This window comes from Haliotis rufescens, unplaced genomic scaffold (assembly GCF_023055435.1).
Source record: "Haliotis rufescens isolate VD_foot unplaced genomic scaffold, xgHalRufe1.0.p SCAF_6, whole genome shotgun sequence".
Classification (NCBI taxonomy): Eukaryota; Metazoa; Mollusca; class Gastropoda; order Lepetellida; family Haliotidae; genus Haliotis; species Haliotis rufescens.
This window is the reverse complement of record NW_025964334.1, coordinates 34000389-34027393: the sequence shown is the minus strand read 5'-3', so window position 1 is coordinate 34027393 and position 27005 is coordinate 34000389. Positions and strand designations below refer to the sequence as shown.

Below are 27005 nucleotides of genomic sequence, written 5' to 3'. Positions count from 1 at the left end.
ATACCAGGTGGGTTACACAGTATTTTATCAAGATCACGTGGACCAAATGAGATCTCATCATTCTAACAACGCGTGTCGGTTGGTCTGACGTTGATTAATGAATAATTTGCATACTCGTATATGAATCAAGCATATATAGCCAAGGTCACCTGACATTTAGTAATTAATAAATATAAATGTAAACAGTAATTCATCAGCAGGATGGCAGACGGTCGATGTACACAAAAATGGGGATTAACAATTAGGATTAGCATCTTATAAATAACAGCAACTAAGTGTTTCAAGGCATATAGATGTCATGGCTCCAGGGTAATGAGCCTTTGCAATTAAATGTTCTTCAGACAATGGGTGTTGTAAATCAGTCGCTATGACAAAGTTAACAACGCGTGTCGGTCGGTCTGACGTTGATTAATGAATAATTTGCATACTCGTATATGCAAGAGGCCGACGTATGGTTCTCAGTAGGAAGTGACAACTTGGAGACGATGACTTGGTTGATGCATTTCATTGTATCCCAATTGCGTGGTTCGATGCTCATGATGATCACTTGATTGTCTGGTCCAGAGTCAATTATTTCCAGACCAGGCTGGAATATTGCTGAATGCAGCATTAAACAACAACACCAAAAAAAAAGACATGGAGTTATGATAATACCAATTGCTATCCTTGATAACCTGCTAGACAGGGGTTAGGGTGTAATTACCGTGCCCTGATTCTATGATGTATTCAGTAAAGGCTGTGAAAGGGCATGTGAACCATTTTACGACGTATGTGACACATAGCGGGGTTGATTCTGTCTGAGCATCAACTAGGATGGAGGCAAGCAGTATTGTAGACCGACATTGATTATGAGTCTTGTTGTGCTAAACTCCTCAGTTGTAGCTTGGTGGTTGACAAGCTGATTTAAGATGTGCAGTGGGCCTTGTAATTCAGATAAAAACTGGCGTTGATGTCTACTTTGATATACATGTATTGGCTTGTTCGTGACACAGTGGGTGGGGTCACACAGGTGCACCAGCTGGGGGCACAGACAATAGGTGATTGTGGTGAGCTCGCAAGATGTACATCGCTAAAGGATCTTTTTGGAGAGAGTGTTGCAAAAATCATTTTTATTTCTCTTTTTTTTCCAGCATGTCTTTTAAATGTTTATGGTGTTTTTGGATAATGACCCACAGAATCAAGAGTTTATGAAAACCCCAAATTGTGTTGAAAATATACATTTCTTTATTTTTCCTGTCAAATTCAAGAAAAATGAATATTCAGGGTTAGAAATTGGCACTAGTCCTATAGTCCTTGCCAAACTGCCCAATAGTAAAGGTATCCTAAGGACTAGTAGAATTTTGACATTTTAAAGGTTTTGCTATATGCTATCATTATAAGGACTAGTGGACTAAAACTGTTAGTTTCTACCGCTGATATTGTAGTTATCATATTATGGGGTTACCATTAAATAGGAAAAATGGCTGATAAATGCCTAAGTTGCGATGATTATGACTTTAGCAAATTAAGTATGAATATTGTCAGCTAATGACGCTCTGTTACCCCAAGTGTGTTACTATGTGGAAGACGCATGACATCTCTTTCATGCAGCAACAATAATATACATGTATGTTAAGTGGAGGATGTTCAATGTTCAGTGATGTTCCAGCTTTATCATGGCAGCCTGTATATAACTGAGTCTAGACAAACTAGTGACTGAAAGCCTGAGCAAAGATAAAAGCTATCAGGTCATGAAGATGCACAATCAAACATGCCATAGAGCCTGACCACCCGAATTAGTAGCCTGCCCACCTGGTTCAGTAGTGGCCGCCTGAGTTAGTTGTCTGACCATCTGACTTGGTAGCCTAGCCGCCTGAGTTAGTTGTCTGACCACCTGACTTGGTAGCCTAGCCACCTGAGTTAGTTGTCTGACCACCTGACTTTGTAGCCTAGCTACCTGAGTTAGTTGTCTGACCACCTGACCTTGTAGCCTAGCCGCCTGAGTTAGTTGTCTGACCACCTGACTTGGTAGCCTAGCCACCTGAGTTAGTTGTCTGACCATCTGACTTGGTAGCCCAGCCACCTGAGTTAGTTGTCTGACCACCTGACCTTGTAGCCTAGCCACCTGAGTTAGTTGTCTGACCATCTGACTTGGTAGCCTAGCCACCTGAGTTAGTTGTCTGGCCATCTGACTTTGTAGCCTAGACACCTGAGTTAGTTGTCTGACCACCTGACTTTGTAGCCTAGCCACCTGAGTTAGTTGTCTGACCACCTGACTTTGTAGCCTAGCCACCTGAGTTAGTTGTCTGACCATCTGACTTGGTAGCCTAGCCTAGCCTGGTCATATAACTAAACAGCCCCGTACAACAATTTGGGACCCGTACTCACCAGGGTTGAATTATCATTCGATCAGTTTAATTGCTTGGCATGTAGGACTCTGAATTAATGACACTGACCTGATCAGTGTTTCCAGCAACATTAGGAGACACTATATCAGTCTAGTTTACCAAGCCCAGTATTGACATAACTGGCTCCGAGGTATGTACACAGCAGAGCACAACCATGTCGTGAATCACACGCCAGCGACGACACCCTCTGTCGGGAGATACCATTCATATTTCCTGTGTCTTGACCTTCGACCATGCTGTGGGGGTTTGAGAGGAGGCAGTCTGAAGATGATTACGCTTCTGTATTTAAGTGTAGTATTGGTAAGTACACAGATACTTAACTTGTAATCATGTCTTCACATTAGCCATGGTTTTGGAGGTTAAGTTACATTAGCTGTGATATGATATGCTTTGTGTCTGTGTTTGATATGCAAATGGGATTTGTTTGGGCCTGTTGGCAAGCTGTCCTTATTATGCAAAACACTGTGTTTGTTGTTCTGCCAACTTAAAATTCTATGATGTTTATCGGTCTTGCAGTTGATGTATTAATATACTGTTTCACACAGAGAAGATATCTCAGTTTTTGACAAAGTTAAAATTAGAACTCTTGGATTGGAAATAGGGAGACCTAGGATGGAAATAGAAAGACCTAGAGTGGAAATTGGAATACATATCTTGGAATAGGAAGACCACTAGTGGAAATAGGAAGACCTAGGATGGAAATAGGAAGACCTAGAATGGAAATAGGAATACATATATTGGAAATAGGAAGACCTAAAGTAGAAATAGGAATACATATATTTGAATAGGAAGACCTAGAGTAGAAATAGGAATACATATATTTGAATAGGAAGTCCTAGAGAGGAAATAGGAAGACCTAGAGTGGAAATAGGAATACATATATTGGAATAGGAAGACCTAGAGTGGAAATAGGAAGACCTAAAGTAGAAATAGGAATACATATATTTGAATAGGAAGACCTAGAGTGGAAATAGGAATACATATATTGGAAATAGGAAGTCCTAGAGAGGAAATAGGAAGACCTAGAGTGGAAATAGGAATACATATATTGGAATAGGAAGACCTAGAGTGGAAATAGGAATACATATATTTGAATAGGAAGTCCTAGAGAGGAAATAGGAAGACCTAGAGTGGAAATAGGAATACATATATTGGAAATAGGAAGTCCTCTAGTAGAAATAGGAAGACCTAGAGTGGAAATAGGAATACATATAATTCTTGTGAATACCTCACCTCTATCACATCAGTGCCATAAATTCCTGTTTATGCTGAGAACCACACTATAAATTTTTATAAATTTTCAACAGACGTCCACTACACTGCCAATATATCCATAGTTGTGAGGGAAACCCTATCCCTTGCCAGAGGCGCCACTGCGCATGCGCAAGGCGGGAATCTAGTCACTTCTTTCCTGTGTGTCCTGATGACAACAAGGAAAATTTTTTTGTTGCACATCCGAACACGTGATTGCGTTCCACACTACAAGCATTAGATCATCTCAAGCTTCATAGATTACAAGCAAAGAGCAGTTCTACAAGCAGAACGGGGGTATAGAAGATCGGAGTCTCTAGTAAGTAATCAGTTAAGAAAGGTGTTGTGGGATGAGATCTTCATCTCATAAGCAGACACCTGTCTGTTCGGGCTGTGGACAACACCAAGCTCCGGGGGATCCTCACCCTAGATGTCTCGCATGCAAGAAAGGCAGCTGTACACAGAAGTCAAGGTGCAGTTATTGCGAGCATCTGTAAAAAGAAAAATTTGACAAGCTCTCCAAGGCATGGATCAAAAATCCCGATTTTAAGAAAGTCACTAGAGCATCTACATCAAGAAAACAAGTGATTAAGCCCGAGGCGGCAAAAATTAATCACGTGGGTGACAAGCGAGTGTCGCGCGAGGGTGCCATCTCACCTTATGAGGAGAAGAGATCACGTCGCTCATCCCACTCTCCCTATAATGTTGAGGAGCAGATGCATGTTACCGGTTAATCAGAAAGTACCTCTAACTTGCATCCGGCAACGTCTGGTACGGTCGATCGTCGAGTTTGGACAGAAACTAACGACTTTCACCCTCTGCCGCGTTCCCCCTTTAACGTAAATGAGTTCACGGAAAGAATAACAAATTCTATGTCTGTTATGATTGACACACGCATGCAATCTATGTCTCGAGAAATCTCAGATCTAAAAGAATCAGTTAATCAAACTCGGCTTGGCCAATCAGGGATCGATCAAGAGAGTAAACAGAGATCTAAGGCTGAATATGGCAGTACACCCTCATACAGCAGACATGTAAAGCAAGGTTACGATGAATCAGACTATGAGGACAGTAGGAGAATTATACTAAGAGACCGAGAATCTCATAGATCTTCTCCCTACCACGCATACCATAGGGATCACCGTGAATCACGGTCTTCACACCGAAGTATGCATAGAAATACGCACCAATCACCGTCAAGCCACTATGATAGACGCACTGACAAAGCTCGTGCATATCAGGATAGTAATCCTAAGCGTGCACCCTCTCATACTGCCACACAGTCCTGTTGTACGGGCGAAGAAAGCGAGGGAAATATGACATCACCATACAGTTATAGACCACGTGATTCTCGCACAGCTTGTCGTAAATCAGACGGCCGGGATTACGATACCCTCAGCCATACGACCCACTCCCAGCACAGCCAGAGTAGGGGGTGCCGATCTACACAGGAGCATTCAGGCTATGGGGACACTGCTATAGAGGAGGATTTTAGATCAAACAATTACTCCCTTAGAGACATCTTAGCAGAACTTTATGAACTAATGCCCACATTAAAACCAGATCAGGACTGTACACCCGTTAAACCCTTGATTGAACGTGCAGGATATGAGGGACCCGATAAAGGGACCGAACCATACCATACGCTTCCCCCTCCGTCATATTTGGATGACGTCATCAAGAAAATTGAAAATCAATTGAATTGTTCAGCGGGACCTAGTGCGAAACTGAGGCCTGTATTTATAAAATCTGCTTACAAAACACATGATGATCCGTTCTCACTACAGCCTAGCATTGATGAAGATTACTTCGATCTGGTTAAGAAACCTAACCCCAATATGCGCATTGATATGTCCAAGATCAAGAGCTTAGATAGGGTCAATAGACAAATGATGAATACCAGTTCTTACATCAACTGGTTAGCAGCTGGTATTCGCCATGTCATACCACCGTGCAACCAGAGCGAAGATCTTACCTTAGACACTTCCACGGAGATGACTAGTCAGAAGACGGGATTTATCCACAGCTCGTTAGACCACATACTGAAGATGCAGGAAGACCTCCTATCAACTCAAGTATGGATGTCATCGCAGTTTTTGATCATGTAAAGAAGACACTTACTTCAGCAAGTTCATCATGTGATGCCAGACCCCTTAAAGAGATCCATGATGTCACAGCCCATTACGTCATCGCAGATTTTCAACGGTAGACTGAAGTCGGTGAAGGAAGCCATTATCTCTTCAACTAACCAGAGATTTCAGGAATCCACCATCTCATTAGCATCCAAGTTACAGAGACAACCGGCGGCTACTCGACCCCAGCGACGGAGTCCTGGACCCCGACGTGAACAGCCCAACCGGGATTCTTTTCGAGCCTCTACACAGAGAAACAGATCGTATCAACCCAGGTACAAGAGCTCCAAAGTTGATCTTCCCACTTCACAGAAAGGACTTGGCAGAGGAAGAGGCAGTTCCCGTAGGGGCCCCCTCCGGAGATGACTTCACCATAAATCTACAGACCCATCCAGATCCTACCGACTTCGCCTGCCCTACGGACAACGATTTAGCATTACGGAAGACCAAGGACAAGTCTATTCCAAATCCAGTCGAACTAGCCAACCTTACAAACATCGACTCAAGACTTCCCAAGTTCAAATCTCATCCTATCCCAGGGCCTGTCGGGGGCCGTCTTATGCAGTACGCAGACAACTGGGAGACCATCACAGACGACTCATGGTTAATCGAAGTAATAAGAAGAGGCTACAAACTTCACTTCTTAAAACGACCAAAACTAGTCATTCATCCTACCGGACCCCGATTCCAGCTATCAGGACCCAAGCTCATCGCAGCAGAAGTGGCCATACAAGAATTACTCACAAAAGGAGCTATCAGCACCCTAGAGGAGTCAGACACCACCCTCGGATTCTACTCCCCAGTTTTTCTGGTACCGAAGAAGAATTCTTCAGAGATGAGATTAATAATAGACCTAAAAACTCTGAACAAAGATTACCTGGAAAAACCACCCACATTTCAGATGGAATCTATAAAGAAGTTAAAGAATTCCCTAAGACAAGCAGATTGGATGATAAGCATAGATCTCCAAGACGCATATCTTCACGTCCCCATCCATCCAAGCCATCGTCGATACCTACGATTCGCTGTCAACGGTCAGAGATACCAGTTCAGAGTACTACCATTCGGCATTTCCATCGCCCCATGGTTATTCACCAGGATCACCAATCCCGTCATTGGGTTCGCCCATATGAAGCTCATAAGGCTGCACGGATATATAGACGATTTCCTATCGGTCGATCAGGACAAATCACAACTCAGTCTAAACACAGTGTGTCTCATCCAACTTCTCACATATTTAGGTTTCCTGGTTCACTCTCAAAAATCAGAGCTAGTACCCACACAGACCATCACCTACATCGGCGCAAGATTTATTCTCGACAAAGGCATAGTCGCACCCCCAGAGGACAGATATGCAAGGGTACAGCACATGATTACGAGTGCACTCGATCAGCCCGTCAAGTCGAGAAGGTGGTGGATGTCTTGCCTAGGCACGCTCACATCTATCCAAGACCTAACCTACAGAGGCAGGCTACAATTGCGGTCCTTGCAGATTTGGATGAACACCACCAAGAACCTAGAGCTGGAAGCACTAATCCAACCCCCAGAAGTTCGAATCTCAGAACTCCTTTGGTGGCTAGATCGTCAAAATGTCATGCCAGGTATTCCACTAAACTACCCCACCCCACTACATCAACTCTACACAGATGCATCAGGAGAGGGTTGGGGTGCTCATATGGACGATGTCACCATTCAAGGGAAATGGTCCTCCCAAGACAAAGAGCTGCACATCAATTGTCTAGAAATGAGAGCAATATATCTAGCATTAACAGCTTGGCTAGATCGTCTACACCACTCGTCAGTGAAGATAGCTACAGACAACTCAACCGTGGTCGCTTACATACAGCACCAAGGAGGCACAAGATCTCAGCCTTTACTGAAGGAGGTTACACGTTTATATGCCTTGGTAGACTCAGTGAGTTGCAAGATCGAAGTATTCCGGGCAAGCTAAATATACTAGCAGATTACCTATCCCGGAAGAACAAGATAGTACCCACAGAATGGTCACTACATCCCGAGGTGTTCAAGTGGATAACCCAGGTATGGGACAGTCCAAACATAGATCTATTCGCCACATGTCTCAACAACAAACTACCAGTCTATGTCAGCCCGGTACCAGACCCACTAGCACTCCAAGTCGATGCGCTCTCCATGGAATGGAAGGGAATGTTTGCTTACGCATTTCCCCCATGGGCTCTCCTAGACAGAGTACTGAGGAAAATAGAGGAAACGGACTGTGTCATAATCCTCATAGCCCCGGCCTGGCCAAAAAGGGCTTGGTTTCCGAGACTCCTACAACTGCTGCTAGAAGTACCTCTGAAACTCCCAGTACGTCCCGACCTATTGAGACAACCAAAGACGGACATATTTTACGGCCGCCTCGACAACCTCCATCTTCACGCTTGGAAGTTATCTCGCATAAGATGCAAGCAGCCGGTTACTCTGAATCAGCTGCACGAAGAGTGGCTAGCTCATGGAGACCAACCTCATCTGCATTATACAATAACAGATGGGACAAGTTCGTCGAATGGAGAAGAGGAAAACAGTTACATGGAGATATAACGATACCTATAGTAGCCGATTTCTTGCTCCATCTCAGAAATGACAAGAAATTACGACACGGCACTATCGAAGGATATAGATCAGCCCTGTCATCAGTATTACAACACGATGGCCTATCTATAGGTACCCATCCAGTACTAAATCGACTTATGAAGTCTTTTGCCCTGGAAGATATAAAAGTACCACATACTTTTCCTAAATGGGATCTATCTATAGTATTGTCGGCATTGATGAAAGCACCGTATGAACCCATGAGTAGTGCGACATTACTATCAGTCTCCAAGAAAACTGCTTTTCTCTTAGCCATGGCTACGGCGGCTCGCGTGTCAGAACTACACGCTATTGACATCTCCACTGTAACCCATACCAAAGAATGGAAATCAGTGTCGTTCAGATCGCTCCCTGAATTTATTGCCAAAAACCAGTCGTCAACCTTCGGCCCACTCGGACATCGGCAATACACAATTCCAGCCTTAAGTAAAAGTGTGGACTTCCCGGATAGATTGCTTTGCCCCATAAGAGCCTTGAGATATTTTATCACAGCGACTCAACCCCACAGAAAGCAGAGAAAACGCCTATTTATCTCTTGCAAGCCCTCGTCAGAAAAGGACATCGCAAAGGGCACTGTAGCGGGATGGCTAAAAACAGCTATCACAGATAGCTATAAAACGGCACAAATCTCCACTCCGATTTGGGGTAGCTGCAGACCCCACGAAATCAGAGCACTGGCAACAAGCCTAGCCACATGGAATACTGCATCCATCGAACAAATCGTGGCCAGCTGCCAGTGGAAGTCCCACAACACTTTTTCAAACTTTTACTTACGAGACATACAGACCGATCTAAATGGACTATACACTCTGGGGCCTTTGGTGGCCGCCCAGGTGATAGTTACCAAATAAAGTAACCTGTTCCCTCCCTCTTCCAGGAAAGGGAAAAGAGAGGGGGGGGAGGGGGGGGTTGAAGATTTCAGAAGTACCTCAGGAACTCAGGGTAAGTTGTACTTTGTTACTGGACTGCGCTATTGAGTTAGTAAAACAGGGCAAATGTCAACACTGAAATCAGAGATCGAAGGATTAAGTGATATACGGTAATCTACATGATAGGAAGGTTAATGTATTACCACCGGAAGTGACGTCATAGGAGTCATCACACCGGAGAAACGTTAAGATACGTTAAATATCACTATCCAAAAGGGCATAACGGTAAACCACGTCATAAGTGATACGGGAGAATAGTGACACCGGAAGTGACGTCACAGATGACGTCATCACAGGAAGCGACGTCACAAAAAGTCTAAGTATCACAAGGGAATATACATATACCCTTCACATGACGCCTTGAAAATTATATACGTCTAAGTCTTGTAAGAAGACTATTAGACACATCCGTTTAAGACCCCTTTTGGCATATAATCCTTGGTTTTACCACTCCACTAGCCAAATATCTATGGGATGCTAGATACCAGAACCCGCCGGTCCCTCTGGTGTATACTGGCACTGATGTGATAGAGGTGAGGTATTCACAAGAATTATCAAACAATAGTTATCATTGTGAATAATTCTAAGAATACCACCTCTATCACATCAGGAATTAATCCCTCCCACCTCCCCAAATATCTGCATCTAGTTGATGAGAGTATGGGTTGAAAGAAGTGACTAGATTCCCGCCTTGCGCATGCGCAGTGGCGCCTCTGGCAAGGGATAGGGTTTCCCTCACAACTATGGATATATTGGCAGTGTAGTGGACGTCTGTTGAAAATTTATAAAAATTTATAGTGTGGTTCTCAGCATAAACAGGAATTTATGGCACTGATGTGATAGAGGTGGTATTCTTAGAATTATTCACAATGATAACTATTGTTTGATATTGGAAATAGGAAGACCTCTAGTAGAAATAGGAAGCCCTCAAGTAGAAATAGGAATACATATATTTGAATAGGAAGACCTAGAGAGGAAATAGGAAGACCTAGAGTGGAAATAGGAATACATATATTGGAATAGGAAGACCTAGAGTGGAAATAGGAAGCCCTTGAGTAGAAATAGGAAGTCCTAGAGAGGAAATAGGAAGACCTCTAGTGGAAATAGGAAGACCTGTAGTGGAAATAGGAAGACCTCTAGTGGAAATAGGAAGCCCTTGAGTAGAAATAGGAATACATATATTGGAATAGGAAGACCTATTGTGGAAATAGGAAGACCTCGAGTGGAAATAGGAATACAATGACTTGCATCAACCAAGTCAGTGAGCCTGACCACCCGATCCCATAAGAGGCGACTAACAGGAGCGGCTGTTCAGGCTCGCTGACTTTGCTGATGCATGTCGTTGTATCCCAATTCTGTGGATTGATGCTCATGATATCAACCGCTGGATTGTCTGGCCCAGACCCGATTATTTACAGACCGACCGTCATGTAGCTGGCATATTGCTGAGTGCAGCGTTAAACAAAAAGCAAGCAAGCAAGGAATACATGTATTGGAAATAGTCTACAGTCTTGGTGTCAAATATCTAACTAATTTTTGTGTTTGTTTCAGCAAAACTAATGCACATGATGAAGAGGTAAGAAAACTGTATGAAGAAATGGAGACACAGATAAAGCAGGAGAGAGATCGCATTCTGAAAGAGGTATGTTTTTGTTAAATTGACCAAGCACTTATTATCCATCCTCGGTCTTCTGTTGGGTCTTTTTAAAGATGATCAAGTTCAGCATAATCTCACCTTCATGTTGTAGTGGACAGAGCATATGCCTTGGGAGAGGAAGGTCAGTGTTTTGATCTCCTGACCATGTCATACCAAAAGACGTTGAAAGATGGTATTTGTTGTTACCCTGCCTGGCACTCGTCATAAGTGGGATGAAACAAGAACTGGTCAGCTCGGAGTCAGTATACTGTGACTGAGTGGGGTATCCATGTTAAACTGCGGCATGGTATCTCAGTGGGCTAGCACTATAAAACAACCGTGTGTCTGGACTGGTACAAGTAGCCACACACATGCATGTCTCTATATATCTGTAAATATTGATCTGGTTCTGTATTTGATGACCTGGTTCTGTATTTGGTGCCCGGGTACTGTATTTGATGACCTGGTACTGTATTTGATGACCTGGTACGGTATTTGGTGCCCGGGTACTGTATTTGATGACCTGGTTCTGTATTTGATGACCTGGTACTGTATTTGATGACCTGGTACGGTATTTGGTGACCTGGTACTGTATTTGGTGACCGGGTACTGTATTTGGTGATCTGGTTCTGTATTTGATGACCTGGTTCTGTATTTGATGACCTGGTACTGTATTTGATGACCTGGTACGGTATTTGGTGACCTGGTTCTGTATTTGGTGCCCGGGTACTGTATTTGATGACCTGGTTCTGTATTTGATGACCTGGTACTGTATTTGATGACCTGGTACGGTATTTGGTGACCTGGTACTGTATTTGGTGACCTGGTACTGTATTTGGTGATCTGGTTCTGTATTTGATGACCGGGTACTGTATTTGGTGATCTGGTTCTGTATTTGATGACCGGGTACTGTATTTGGTGATCTGGTACTGTATTTGATGACCTGGTACTGTATTTGATGACCTGGTACTGTATTTGATGACCAGGTACTGTATTTGGTGACCTGGTACTGTATTTGATGACCAGGTACTGTATTTGATGACCAGGTACTGTATTTGATGACCTGGTTCTGTATTTGATGACCTGGTACTGTATTTGATGACCTGGTACTGTATTTGATGACCTGGTACTGTATTTGATGACCTGGTACGGTATTTGGTGACCTGGTTCTGTATTTGGTGCCCGGGTACTGTATTTGATGACCTGGTTCTGTATTTGATGACCTGGTACTGTATTTGATGACCTGGTACGGTATTTGGTGACCTGGTTCTGTATTTGGTGCCCGGGTACTGTATTTGATGACCTGGTTCTGTATTTGATGACCTGGTACTGTATTTGATGACCTGGTACGGTATTTGGTGACCTGGTACTGTATTTGGTGACCTGGTACTGTATTTGGTGATCTGGTTCTGTATTTGATGACCGGGTACTGTATTTGGTGATCTGGTTCTGTATTTGATGACCGGGTACTGTATTTGGTGATCTGGTACTGTATTTGATGACCTGGTACTGTATTTGATGACCTGGTACTGTATTTGATGACCAGGTACTGTATTTGGTGACCTGGTACTGTATTTGATGACCAGGTACTGTATTTGATGACCAGGTACTGTATTTGATGACCTGGTTCTGTATTTGATGACCTGGTACTGTATTTGATGACCTGGTACTGTATTTGATGACCTGGTACTGTATTTGGTGACCTGGTACTGTATTTGATGACCTGGTACTGTATTTGATGACCAGGTACTGTATTTGATGACCAGGTACTGTATTTGGTGACCAGGTACTGTATTTGATGACCAGGTACTGTATTTGATGACCAGGTACTGTATTTGATGACCAGGTACTGTATTTGATGACCAGGTACTGTATTTGATGACCAGGTACTGTATTTGATGACCTGGTTCTGTATTTGATGACCTGGTACTGTATTTGATGACCTGGTACTGTATTTGGTGACCTGGTACTGTATTTGATGACCTGGTACTGTATTTGATGACCAGGTACTGTATTTGATGACCAGGTACTGTATTTGGTGACCAGGTACTGTATTTGGTGACCAGGTACTGTATTTGATGACCTGGTACTGTATTTGATGACCAGGTACTGTATTTGATGACCTGGTTCTGTATTTGATGACCTGGTTCTGTATTTGATGACCTGGTACTGTATTTGGTGACCAGGTACTGTATTTGATGACCTGGTACGGTATTTGGTGACCAGGTACTGTATTTGGTGACCTGGTTCTGTATTTGATGACCTGGTTCTGTATTTGATGACCTGGTTCTGTATTTGGTGACCTGGTACTGTATTTGATGACCTGGTTCTGTATTTGGTGACCTGGTACTGTATTTGATGATCTGGTACTGTATTTGATGACCGGGTACTGTATTTGGTGACCTGGTACGGTATTTGGTGACCGGGTACTGTATTTGGTGACCTGGTACTGTATTTGATGACCGGGTACTGTATTTGGTGACCTTGTACTGTATTTGATAACCGGGTACTGTATTTGATGACCGGGTACTGTATTTGGTGACCTGGTACGGTATTTGGTGACCGGGTACTGTATTTGGTGACCTGGTACTGTATTTGATGACCGGGTACTGTATTTGGTGACCTTGTACTGTATTTGATAACCGGGTACTGTATTTGGTGACCGGGTACTGTATTTGGTGACCTGGTACTGTATTTGATGACCGGGTACTGTATTTGGTGACCTTGTACTGTATTTGATAACCGGGTACTGTATTTGATGACCGGGTACTGTATTTGATAACCAGGTACTGTATTTGGTGACCTAGTACTGTATTTGATGACCGTGTACTGTATTTGATGACCGGGTACTGTATTTGGTGACTGGGTACTGTATTTGGTGACCGGGTACTGTATTTGGTGACCGGGTACTGTATTTGATGACCAGGTACTGTATTTGGTGACCTTGTACTGTATTTGATGACCAGGTACTGTAGTTGGTGACCTGGTTTTGTATTTGGTGACCTGGTACGGTATTTGGTGACCGGGTACTGTATTTGGTGACCTAGTACTGTATTTGGTGACCGGGTACTGTATTTGGTGACCTAGTACTGTATTTGATGACCGGGTACTGTATTTGGTGACCTTGTACTGTATTTGATGACCGGCTACTGTATTTGATGACTGGGTACTGTATTTGGTGACCTTGTACTGTATTTGGTGACCTAGTACTGTATTTGATAACCGGGTACTGTATTTGATGACCGGGTACTGTATTTGATGACCTAGTACTGTATTTGATGACCCGGTACTGTATTTGGTGACCTAGTACTGTATTTGGTGACCTGGTACGGTATTTGGTGACCTGGTACTGTATTTGGTGACCTAGTACTGTATTTGGTGACCTGGTACGGTATTTGGTGACCTGATGTGATGACCTTGTGACCTGATGCGATGACCTAATGACCTGAGGTGGTGACCTGTCACTGTGATCTGTCCTTGTAGGAGAAGGCAAAGGAGAAACAGCTTCGTGAAGAGATGGAGAGGGAGATATTCGAGAAGGACCGACAGCTGCAGGAGTTACTCCAAAAACACCAGGAGGTAGGCAGCCCATGTCAGGCACCTCTGTCATAGCAATGATATTCAAATACTGTTCACTACCTACCTATGGAAGATTTGATTGATTTTTCCCCTGTCTACTGGACAGTTTGATTCAGGTTCTAAGAACTGGATCATGTTGAGATTCCCTTGCACATTAAGCAGTGTTTAACAAACCAATCAAATGCCATGAAATCACTTGCAATATGTTTATGAATTTGTAATTGTTTAATGAATGCATACCCATGTCTTCGTGGAACCAAGGTGCATTTTGGATTAAATATAATTGAAAAATGATTAGCAATATTTTTTATACTTTAATATGTCTATCAATGCTATCGATGGAGTAGTGCTCTATCAATGATAACTGTGGATATTTTACCAGTCATTGACTCATTGCCATCAGAGTATGGACCATTGCAATGCTTTGATGGTTTGATTTACTGCTTCTATCAGTCACTGAGCATTTTGTTTTTCTGTGACGTAGATGGAATCCCAGCTGGAGGTTCTCAATATGACAGAGACAGAGACAAAGCAGGAAAATGAAAAGTTGATGAATGTGAGTAAACTTGGTAAATGGAGCTCAATTCAAGCTGAAACCAAAAAGTCGCAAATATTCTAATACCCTATTTGACGTAATATGGCCCCGCTCTAATAAGTGCCCACGGTGATATTTGCTAATATATTGGCTAGTGAACAATCCCAATTAGCACCCCTTCCGATTGATCAATGTACACAAGACTTATTTATTCGTGTATAATACGCACTCGTGTGTTATATGCACCCTTAATTATGGGCAATCAAAATCTGGAAAACTATATCTGTCGTATATATAAACATTTCAGGCTGTCTGCATAAACCGCGAAATTTACGATCTTTCAACTCTGGTTTTTTCACCAAAGTTACCAATTATTATTCTAATAAGAGACCCCTATTTCTAATTTTGAGAACGCCCTGGGCACTTATTACGTCGAATACGGTAAGCCCTGTACATATTTATCCGTGTTAATCAGAGGCATGTTACTGTGATTTGGAGCCTCTTTTTGACAAATCACTTATTTTCCACAGTCATTGTGACCTATAAAGATCTGGGTTAGATTTTGTCTTCAGCAACCCATGCTTGTCGTAAGAGGTGACTATGCTGGTATATGATGCGACTAACGGGATCAAGTGATCATGTCACTTGGTTGATGCATGTCATCGTATCCCAATTGCGTAGATTGGTGCTCATGAAGTCAGTCACTGGATTGACTGGCCAAGACTCGATTATTTACAGACCACCGTCATATGGTGTTTATATATGCTGAGTGCTGCATTAATCAACAAACAAACCAAAGTAATTTGACAGGTAGTAATTCTTTCATTCTATCCATGTTACCCTCTGTAATACGTTGAGATGCATTTGGATGCATTGTGATGCGTTGTGATGCGTTGTGATTCGTTGTGATGTGTTGTGTTACGTAGTGATACGTTGTGATACGTTGTGATGCGTTGTGATGTGTTGTGGTACTTTGTGATTTGTTGTGATGAGTTGTGATGTGTTGTGGTACGTTGTGATGCATTGTGATACGTTGTGATGTGTTTCGATGCATTGTGATGCATTGTGATACGTTGTTATGCATTGTGATGTGTTGTGATGCACTGTGATAAGTTGTGATACATTGTGATGCTTTGTGATGCATTGTGATGCGTTGTGATACGTTGTGATGCATTGTGATACGTTGTGATGCATTGTGATGCATTGTGTTGCATTGTGATACATTGTGATGCATTGTGTTGCATTGCGATGCATTGTGATGTGTTGTGTTACGTAGTGATACACACTTGTGATGCATTGTGATGCATTGTGATACGTTGTGATACATTGTGATGCATTGTGATACGTTGTGATACGTTGTGATACGTTGTGATGCATTGTGATGCGTTGTGATACGTTGTGATACGTTGTGATGCATTGTGATACGTTGTGATGCATTGTGATGCATTGTGATGCATTGTGATACATTGTGATGCATTGTGTTGCATTGTGATGCATTGTGATACATTGTGATGCATTGTGATACATTGTGATACATTGTGATACGTTGTGATGCATTGTGATACATCTGGTCCAGGACAAGGAGAGGCTTGAGGAGCTGCTGATGACTTCCCAGGATAATCTGGAGGAGTCCAAGACGTACATCAACCAGCTCCGGGAACAAGACAAGCACCACACCAAGGAGAGAGCCAGGTAGACCCAGATGGATGTGTCTCCAATACACCTTCCTTTCTTATCAAACAGTCCTAGTCTCAAGTCAAGGATCAGTCAATCCCCAAGTTTCAGATCAGTATCTCTGCTTGCATCATAACTGAAGGAATCATTGTTGAAATTGATTTTGAACTTAGCTGACAGTCAGGATTATATCTGTAACCATGGAAACATATTTTTCCAATGAGTGTGTAGTTTTTATACTGATGATAGTGATAACGGTCAGCTTCCCCCAGGAGGGGTAGTGAGATGTACCGGTATTATAAAAGGCTGGGAGTAACAAGACGTTTGATGTTTATTCAGAATCATATATGTCAAAAGTGACAACTGAAATTCAGATATAGAAAACTGTTGTATGGGTAGAAACATTTTGATCACACAGCACAAGTGGCAGTAGCCTGGTGAGAGTCACTTGCGATAGTGATTGACTGATGATTGACTGATTCATGTTTTAGAGTTATATTCTGCTATTTTTAAACTTGAGTTTCTCCTTTCCTTTTTAATTTTATCATCATCAAATTTAGTTTTCAGTGTTTTTTTATTAAACTGAGGTTTTGGTTTATTTTGAAAACTGAGGTTTGGGTTCATTTTGAAAACTGAGGTTTGGGTTCATTTTGAAAACTGAGGTTTAGGTTTATTTTGAAAACTGAGGTTTGGGCTTATTTTGAAAACTGAGGATTGGGTTTATTTTGAAAACTGAGGTTTAGGTTTATTTTGAAAACCGAGGTTTGGGCTTATTTTGAAAACTGAGGTTTAGGTTTATTTTGAAAACTGAGGTTTAGGTTTATTTTGAAAACTGAGGTTTGGGCTTATTTTGAAAACTGAGGTTTAGGTTTATTTTGAAAACTGAGGTTTAGGTTTATTTTGAAAATTTTGCTTTGTATTGGTATTTGCTGTTTATTTTATTGGGTTTGGTCCTCCCTGTTGTTTTTCGGACAGTAGGGGAAAGTGTTTGCTGGTCACACTGTGGACCTGTGTTGGAATCAGACATGGGTATGCTCATTCTTCATCTCCCATGCCCGGAATATGGCTGAAATATTGCTGAAAATGGCACTAAATCCCTCAGTCCTACTGACAGCTGATATCATTCTTTCTCTGAAAGACTTTCAGGATTTGAACTGAGAGAACAAAGGGGAGGTAATCCTCTTATACGCAAGGGGAGACGACTCCAGGGAAATGATGAGCCTATTTCTGATAGCCGGAGGTGATTTTTCTTGTGGCAGAAGCTTTAGTATAGAGTTCATCAGAGTTCATCTTGTAACATTTAGAAAATGTAAAACGTAATATAGAAGAGGTGTTTGCACTAACATGACACTATATTCCCTACTTTATGCATAATAGTGTTTCCAGTGAAACAATGGCGGTGGGGTAGCCTAGTGGTTAAAGAATTCACTCATCACGAAAAGTCATGTTCGATTCCCCACATGGGTACAATGTGTGAAGCTCATTTTTGAGTCCCCTGCCATGTTTTTGCTGGAATATTGCTAAACCATATACTCTCTCACTCAAGTGAAGCTTTGGGAATATATGTCACATTCATATATTATATATGTATGTATATGATTTCTGAAAGTGTTTTTTTCCATGTCTATGATAGTTTAATTAAAATTCTTTTGACTTTGGATCAGCAAATCTGTTCATCATGAATCACAAGTGGTGGTGATTTTAGCAGAGTTTAACAAACATGTTGATCCTCTTTACAAATACCAGTAAACACTGATCAACCAGTCAATTAATATTCTGGCTGGTCTGGTTGTTGAGGTGAACTAGGTAATTTCAGTGAACCCAGTGAACGCCTCTGTGGTCTAGTGGTAGAGTGTCCACCCGGAGAGCAGAAGGTCTGGGGTTCGATCACCAGCTGCGTCATACTAATAGACGTTAAAAGATACTTGTTGTTACCCTGTCTGGCACTAAGGGGATTAAGGGGATAAAAAAAGGACTGGTCAGCTCGGGGTCAGGATATTATGTCTGAGTCGGGTATTCATGTTAAAATATGGCATGCTATCTCAGTTAGCTAGCTCTATAAATCGGCATCAGTCCGGACTAGTACAAGCAGCCACACACACACACACACACACACATGCAAGCACGTCACTATGTAAGTGCAATATTCTTGGACACAACATTAAACCCAGTGTCACCTCACTTAACCCAAATAATAGTTAATATCTTTAAAACAGACATTTTGTGTATGCCTTATGGGGATGCCAACTATCTTGTTTGCAATGTTCCTGTTAAAATGCATGCATAGTCCATAACTATATAATTGTGTCAACTATACATCACTTTCGTCTTCATTGTCCCTGTCGGGGGCAAGGGTGGCCCAGTCGTCTAAGGCGCCGCGATTCACTGTGTAGAGTTGCGTCCCACAAACCTATGATTGTGGGTTCGAATCCCGGTTCGCCCCGATTATGTTTCTAGGTTTGTGAGCACCATACCCGTGCTCGTGGGTTTCACCGAAGTGGTAAACGTCTGAGACCTGCATCACTTTGGGCTTTCCTCCCACATAAAGCTGGCACGCTGTGATGTAACTGGAATACTGTTAAAAGTGGCGTTAAACCCAACTCACTCTCTCCTTGTCCCTGTCTGTGTTTGCGCAGGTTCATTCGTGCTTATCATCTACCACAAGCTGTTGTCAACATATTTGTCAAACCCTGAGAAATAAAGCTATTATCAGATTGTTTTTCTTTGAGTACAATAATCCATCCTTTCAGAAATCATTTACTTCTGTTGATCACAGAGCTGCTTTATATAACCAGCCTTTGTGTAGGTCACAGTAGGAGCTTTGACTCACATGACATCATTAACATATATGTTTAGTAGATAGGAATACAGCATATACCTTATGAGTGTGCATGGAACATGTACATGTTTATTTGCAAGCTATATCCATGCTTCAAAATTGTGATGTTAACCTTAATTTTAACATTTGCTGCTTTGATTCGTTCTCTCTTGTGCTGTTAAAATTGGATGTAAATAAAATATTCAAGAGTCATAGAATTTAGTGTGGTTTTGATAATTTCTAAACAAATGTTGAACTATCTAAGACATAGAAATAGGATATTATTATGATCTTTTTTGTAATAATTCTGTGAAAAAAATATCATAAAAAATAACAATTTGTCGAGTAACTGTATTTCTGTTATTTCTTCATTGAAATAACCATGTAACAAAAGTGACATTTTTATGTATTTGATGAAATTGTTGCCAAAGTTTGCTGCATTTTGAATGGTGAAGGATTGGTTGTCATGGCAAGAACTAACACTAATATGATGGGCTGTTTCAGAGCTGCGATGAAGATGACGGAGGGCATCGCCATGGAGAGAGAGAGCTTAGTGAAGCAGCTCGACATGCTCAGGTAGGTTCATCCCTGAGTGGGAGGTAGCCCAGTGGTTAAAGTGTTGGCTTGTCATGTCGAAGAACTGGGTTTGATTCCGTACGTGGGTACAGTATGTGAAGCCATTTTTCTGTCATAAGTCGAGAATACTTTTCACAGCATAACTCACTCATTTGTGCAGCAACTAGCATGTCAAGAAGGAATTACAGTATATTGTAACAGTATTATAAGATACATCGCAATACGATTGCTTGCACAGGAAATGAACAACACATGTATGTGATGAAAAATTTAAATGTATTTCGTCAGGAAAGATTAACAACAATTGTGACAAGTTTTGTACAGTGAACATGTGCAATCACTGTTTAGTCTGTCCACTTGACTGAAACAAAGTGCCACTCTCACTTCAAGTTTGTTAATTCACAGTTTGGAGTGAGTAGTGTCATGCGGCTTTGATTTGTTTAACTGACTTTGATTAGCACTTTACGATGTAACCGGGCGTGCCACCATGTTTTTACTCAGGTCAACTCAATGTTTTATTTGTCAATAAAGATTACCATCACAATTGGATTAAAAGCTAAGTACATGATTGGTTGAACAATACGTTTAAATTGCACTGTACTTTTACAGCGATGTTAGATGTGTAAAGGAAAGGGTACTAGATACACAATTCTGTAGTAAAGTCACAGCTTGGATCGAGTCCAAGGTTTGATATATCGCTATGTATTTGTATTTCGAATTTGAGATAAGCAGGCAATTTCATATGTATTGATATTGTGAGGCATGTGGGATCGGAGAATAGGTTCGAGATGTAGGTACAATCGAGATAACTGTTTGGGATAATAAGGTTCGACTCTATATGGAACTGTGTTTGTCTTCCCAGGGATATGAACCGAAAATTGCGAGACGACAAGGACGAAGCTGAGGCAGCGGAATCAAGGCGGGTATTGTGTTTACGCTTCTGCTTCTTCTCTGCTTTGTCTGTCTCTGTATCACTAATCAGGGTTTCCTAACAACTACATGTATTGAAGAAAATATAACGATATGGCTTGTGGCATGAATTAAAATACTCATATATCAAGTTTAATTTGTAAAAATATTGGAAGATTGAATACTTATTTCAAAAGGATAGTATGGCTTATGGCATGATTTTAAAAATACAATTAATTTGTAGAAACTGTAACATTATGATTGATCAAAAGTGTCTTGACATGTTCTGTAATTGAATATTGATATATGCACATGCATATATTGAGAGGTAGCTTTAGTACAATGTGTTTTAGTATGTTCTTGATACTATTTTCTTGCAACTAACTGTGGTAACTGCAATTAATAAGTGTTGTATATTCGTGGCATGTAGCCTGCAAGTATGCCCCTATATGAGCTAGATTTACAAGATAATATCTTGCATGTAGTAAAGTAGTTGATCAGTGTTATAAACAACCAAGGACATTGTTGTAACATTTTCATCTTTAGAGTTCAGAAATTCTAAAATAATTGATTAATTTAAGATACTATTTCATTAACAGAAGAACAGAGTATTGAATTTAAAGTTGCGATCAATTTTTCAACAATATCAAACAGAAGGAATCAGTCGACTGATTTAATTGATAACAGTTTGAGGAGAATGTTACAACTTTATAATTGGAGGGGAGATAACTCTCAGAGGGGAGATAACCCTGGCAATGGATATTGTATTAACCTTCCACTGTGGCTATGAACTGCACATGCCTACATATTCTCCTTGTCAGGATCCATCCCCAAATGCGCTAGACCGAGAACTGTCTGAACAGGTATAATTTGTCATGAATATGCGCCTGGTAGTCGGGCGCTGGAGCACCTGTATGTGTGTTGTTCGCTGGTGTTCACACTTTTGTTGTCCACTTTAATCCCACATTCAGTTTGATTTTGTTGAATGTTGAAAAGATTCACAGACCCAAGAATGATTATGAAAACAGGATTTCCTAGTTCGATGAGTAATATTATGACTACTATATAATGAAAATTCTGGATTGGTGGATTTTCGATTAGGTTTGTTACCAGAAAGACATTTGTATTGTGACTTGACGGGGACACTGAAAGATAAATGGATTAAATTTTTTAATCAAGACATAGATAGAGACCTCAGAGTTGGAAGCACTCGAGTTATTTCATAAAAATATATTTTGCTTTCTTTTGAAAATACACCTTACAATATTAACATGACTTTGTAAACGTGTGACCATTTCTTTCTGAACAATGTGGCTATTTGATCATAATATATTTGTTATGTTTATTAAAATTTTGAATCATTAATAACGTATGTGTCAGGTACACTCTTATTCTTATTTTTTTCAATATGGAAACTAAAAGAAGGTATGTTATCTAGGAGTTGAGGGGCAGTGTGTTATCTTTGTATCTTTCTATTTGGGGTGTTTTTTCTACAGAAATTTTATACTTTCGTACCTTTCTTGCTTTTATTGCAGACTTCAATCTTTTTCCATGTATATTTTTTCCAATATATAGCAATACTAAAAAATGTGATATTTTTTCTTTTCCAGAAACATTTTTTCTTTTCTTTTGCACAAAAACATTTTCATTTTTATCAGCAGTTTCAGAGTTGCAGTAAATAGATGGAAATTATGATAAAACATTTGTTTGGGTCTATACCCCAGTATAAGTATAGAGAATTATGAACTTTTCAAGCCCTAAAGATGTATTTCTCATTACGTGTCTAAACACTGAAATTAAGTCTTACCATTGAGAACATTTATTTCTGTTAACACATGGATGGTCAATTGACCACATCTTGTTACGAGACCACGAGTCAATCAATCGCAATCTTGTTACCTTCACATGATTTCAAGCCTCTCTGTTGCTGTCAAGTTAAAAATAGTCAGCACAACATGGTCAGTCACATGACATTACAGACAGGAAGTTTACAAACATCAGATCAAGTTTGATTTAAATGTTGATCAGTGAAAAAGTAAGTTTCTATAGCTTATTGATTATCTTTCGTGGTGTAGCTTAATTCACAACATAACTTCAGCAGCAAGTGCCAAACACTTTCATGTCTTCAGTGGGCTTTGAAGCGTCTACCTTGATAACGTGTGGTAATAAGATAAATACTTGTTGTGAGGAAAACAGTATAAGTATGTACAGGTTAAAATGAGGTTGACAAACCAAGTAAAGCTTTTCTGCTAAGCTGTGCTATTTGAGACCAGGCAATACCTTACTTCACAGAATTTCTAGGACAATACTCCAAAAGAGAGTTACACAAGAATTTTTTTGTCAAGGTTGAGGTTAATTCAAACAAACTTTTAACGTAAATACAAACACTATATATTTACAAATCTATCAATTTTTTTTATTGAAAAAATCAGTAAATATTTTTCTTGCCCGATTAATCAGTAAAACAGTAGTACATGCAACATAGACTTCAGTAAAATCCATGTTTATCAAAAAAATCATTTTTGTTGGCACAGGTGATGAATTGACATGGTCATGTGACCTGGTGGTGGGATTCTATTTTCTTTACAACTTACCATTTCAGCTTTGACTATTGTTGGAACTGACGGTTATTGCATGATGCTGGCATATACTGGTCTATACTGGCATATACTGGTCTATACTGGCATATACTGGTCTATACTGGTCTATACTTCACAGGGACAGGTGTTATGGAATCTTTGATCTTCCAGTCTATTACATCTCCATTCTATTCTGATTAATGCCCTGGCCCCATTCATTATCATACCTTTTTGATGTTTGAACAGACATCCAATCAAATTACACCATGTTTGAAACAAGCAGCGATATCACCTGTATCTGACTGAGATACAACTGACATATCTTGGACTTCCCTCCTCAATCTCATGCTCATGCAAACGGAAAATGTTAATTTTAAACGGTCTTCTGATTCCAGTAAGGTATTGAGGCTATAGATGAGGCTATGATTTTGAATGTAGTTCTATACAGAACTCATACTCATCAGTTTGTTTGTTGTTTAACGCAGCACTCAGCAATATTGCAGCTATAAGACGCTGGACTGTAAATAATCAAGTCTAAACCAGACAATCCAGTAATTGATATCATGAACATCAATCCACGCAATTGGGATATGATTACATGCATCGACCAAGAGATAGGCTGTTTAAGTTACCGATAAAGGAGATGGAGTTGGTGCCGTCACTTCAAAATGAAACTGTGGTAGCAACTGGGCCCAGTAAGTATGTGTACTACTCAGAGAAAGTTTAAAAAACGTCGGATTTTTTCATATTACCATCGTTAGTCTTTCATGATTAACTCTTGTACATAATATGAAAGAATCAGGTGTTCCTTTACTTCTTTTGAGTAGTATAATAACTGAATGGAGAGATGATACACTGAACAATCGAGGATGGTGTTACGGCTATATCATACTAACTGTGCATGGGCTGGCTCTAATGATGCTATTAACATGTTTTGAATTTCTTTGTTATTTAGCCTTAATGTGACATTATCAGTTTGTAGTCATTTAAACATAGAGATACAGTAGTGTGTTTATGGAATAGTAGATCTTCATTCAGGTAACCATAAAAATTTTTTTCTTTCAATTGTAAACTTTGAGTGAGAACATTTGAAAACTTGAATGTTCAAGATGGCATCCTTGGAAAACATTCCTCAAGGCTACCTCTTCAGAAACTGGGAAACAGAGATGGAGGAGTGCACAAGTCATGCCTTGTGATGCTTTTGGTTGTTTTACGCAGCAGTATTGAAGCTTTATCTCGGCGGCCAGTAAATATTTGAGTCTGGGCCAGGCAAACCAAATGCTGTTAGAGCCAGCATCCCTCACTCTCTGGTACAATGGCCGCAGTCCGCTAAGTCCAGACCTGATCTTACAGTCCAATGCAAAACAAGAAAAAATGTGCTGGGCATCTGTTCTAACATCTTTGTGGGGGCAGATTAGTGATGTCTCGCATGTCTGATTATGTCGAGGTGAGGTGAAATGGGGTTTAACGTCGCGTTCAAGATTATTGCACTTATATAGCGATGTGTGTGTGTGGCTGCTTGTACTAGTCCGGACTAATGTCGATTTATAGCACACTGAGCTACCATGCCTCAGTTAACATGAATACCCCACTCAGACACAGTATACTGACTCCAAGCCAACCAGTCCTTGTTTTAGTCCATTAATGCCAAGTGCCAGGCAGGGTAACAACAAGTACCATCTTTTAAGGTCTTTTGGTGTGATGTTGCCAGGGACCGAACCCCGGACCTTCTGCTCCTCTGGGCAGACGCTGCACCACTAGACAGCTGAGGCGGTCTGATTAAATTGTGGATAGGGAGGTCAAAATGTGTGACCTTGGTAATTGAATGTCACCCAAAAATAATGGCTCATACTATCAACCACCATTATTAACAGGCCGCTGTTATATACCAGTAGCTTCAATAATACAGCCCACACCCATGACGTTTTAATGCCGTAATGTGGAGGTACTTAGTGATGGTGTACAATATACTGTTGTGGCTATTTTACTGAATAATTAAGTCTAGTTTAGGTATCTTGCTTGAGTGAGGCTTCTATATTGAAGTTGATGTTGTGAACGTTTAGGCACTTTCAACGACTGAGACTCTCCCGGACCGCAGTGACCCCATCGACCTCACTGACCGCAGTGAAGTCGGGCCGGTCAGGAAGAAACTCACAAAACAGGGCTCCGTCCTCTCTAACTACTTCCCCGGGTCTACAGACAGAAGGTAAGTAGCGACCCCTGTGAGGTCGCTAGCAAGCGAGTTGCGTCATCTTGCGAGTAGTGCCATCTAGTGAGTAGCTCCTCCTTGTGATAAGTGGCATCTAGTAAGTAGGGTCATCTAATGGGATCGCCACCTAGAATCTACCCCGGGGTATCATCTGAGAGCTCCAAGAAGCTACCCCGGGTTATAACAATGAGCTTGGAGTTCCAAGAATCTACTGCCGCCCTGTTTGATTTAAACATTTTTATTTCATGTATGATCTTGATCCCTTCTGGTCAATTGCTGTAACAACATTGTCATCTGATTAAGTTTACATAACTGCCTATTCAGTGCATATCCTGTTATTTAAATTGAGAAGACAAAGGTGGGAGCTCCCAGAATCTACACGGGTATACTCTGAAGGGGGGAAGATTTTGGCACCTTACACTGGGTTCGATTCCCGACAAGGGTACAATGTGTGAAGCTCATTTCTGGTGTCCCTCGCCGTGATATTGCTGGAATATTGCTAAAAGAGGCGTAAAACCACACACACACTCACTCACTCACTCACTCACTCACTCACTCACTCACTCACTATTCTCACTCACTCACTCACTCACTCACTCACTCACTCACTCACTCACTCACTCACTCACTCACTCACTCACTCACTCACTCACTCACTCACTCTAGACATGAATTGGTTCCGAGCTACTTATAGTGAAATGAATTCCACCAATTTACATTTTGTCCAGGTCCAATCCGAGGACCTCTGAGACGCTTTCAGAGGATGTAGACGGACATCTTGCGGACATTGACGATGACATTGAGTGTGATGAAGACGACAACTACAACAGTCATTCATTGTTATCAACTAATCTCAACTCTGTAAATGGATCTATGAATGAAGAAATGTACACTTCTCAAGGACATGATAATTCAATGTATGTGGAATCTGGATACAGCGTGAGGCAGCCCAATGGCAGGGATGTCAACTCCAGCGATACAGAGAGTGAAGCAGCAGCAAGGGGACATAACTCTAGGTAATCCTTTCTTGCCATAAGTGACCTGATTTAAATCTATGTCTGTTCCATTAAGCCAACTTTCTTATGATTGATTTGCAAAGCCACCAACTTAAAATTACTGAGGATGGGAACGCAAAGATATCCTTTCCAATGTTATAAACTACTGAAACCTCTTGACGA

General features: G+C 41.0%; 1 protein-coding gene across 14 annotated transcripts in view; it reads left to right on the top strand.

Moving 5' to 3' along the window:
• The window catches only part of LOC124116029 (EF-hand calcium-binding domain-containing protein 4B-like), a 108568-nt gene that overhangs the window by 70095 nt on the left and 11468 nt on the right, over positions 1–27005 (top strand). For 12 of the 14 annotated variants that reach the window (XR_006858061.2, XR_006858059.2, XM_046477230.2 and 9 more), the window contains 10 exons: positions 10864–10954; positions 14432–14527; positions 15012–15083; positions 16639–16754; positions 17875–17976; positions 20059–20130; positions 20993–21053; positions 21861–21902; positions 25682–25824; positions 26556–26843. Coding sequence is in view for 12 of the 14 variants with exons in the window: in XM_046477230.2 (XP_046333186.2) it covers positions 10864–10954; positions 14432–14527; positions 15012–15083; positions 16639–16754; positions 17875–17976; positions 20059–20130; positions 20993–21053; positions 21861–21902; positions 25682–25824; positions 26556–26843 (1083 nt within the window). In the remaining 2 variants the exon portion in view is untranslated. Of the gene's footprint in view, positions 1–10863; positions 10955–14431; positions 14528–15011; positions 15084–16638; positions 16755–17874; positions 17977–20058; positions 20131–20992; positions 21054–21860; positions 21903–22461; positions 22465–25681; positions 25825–26555; positions 26844–27005 lie in introns of all 14 variants that reach the window. The other 2 variants (XM_046477235.2, XM_046477237.2) reach the window with 2 other exon arrangements.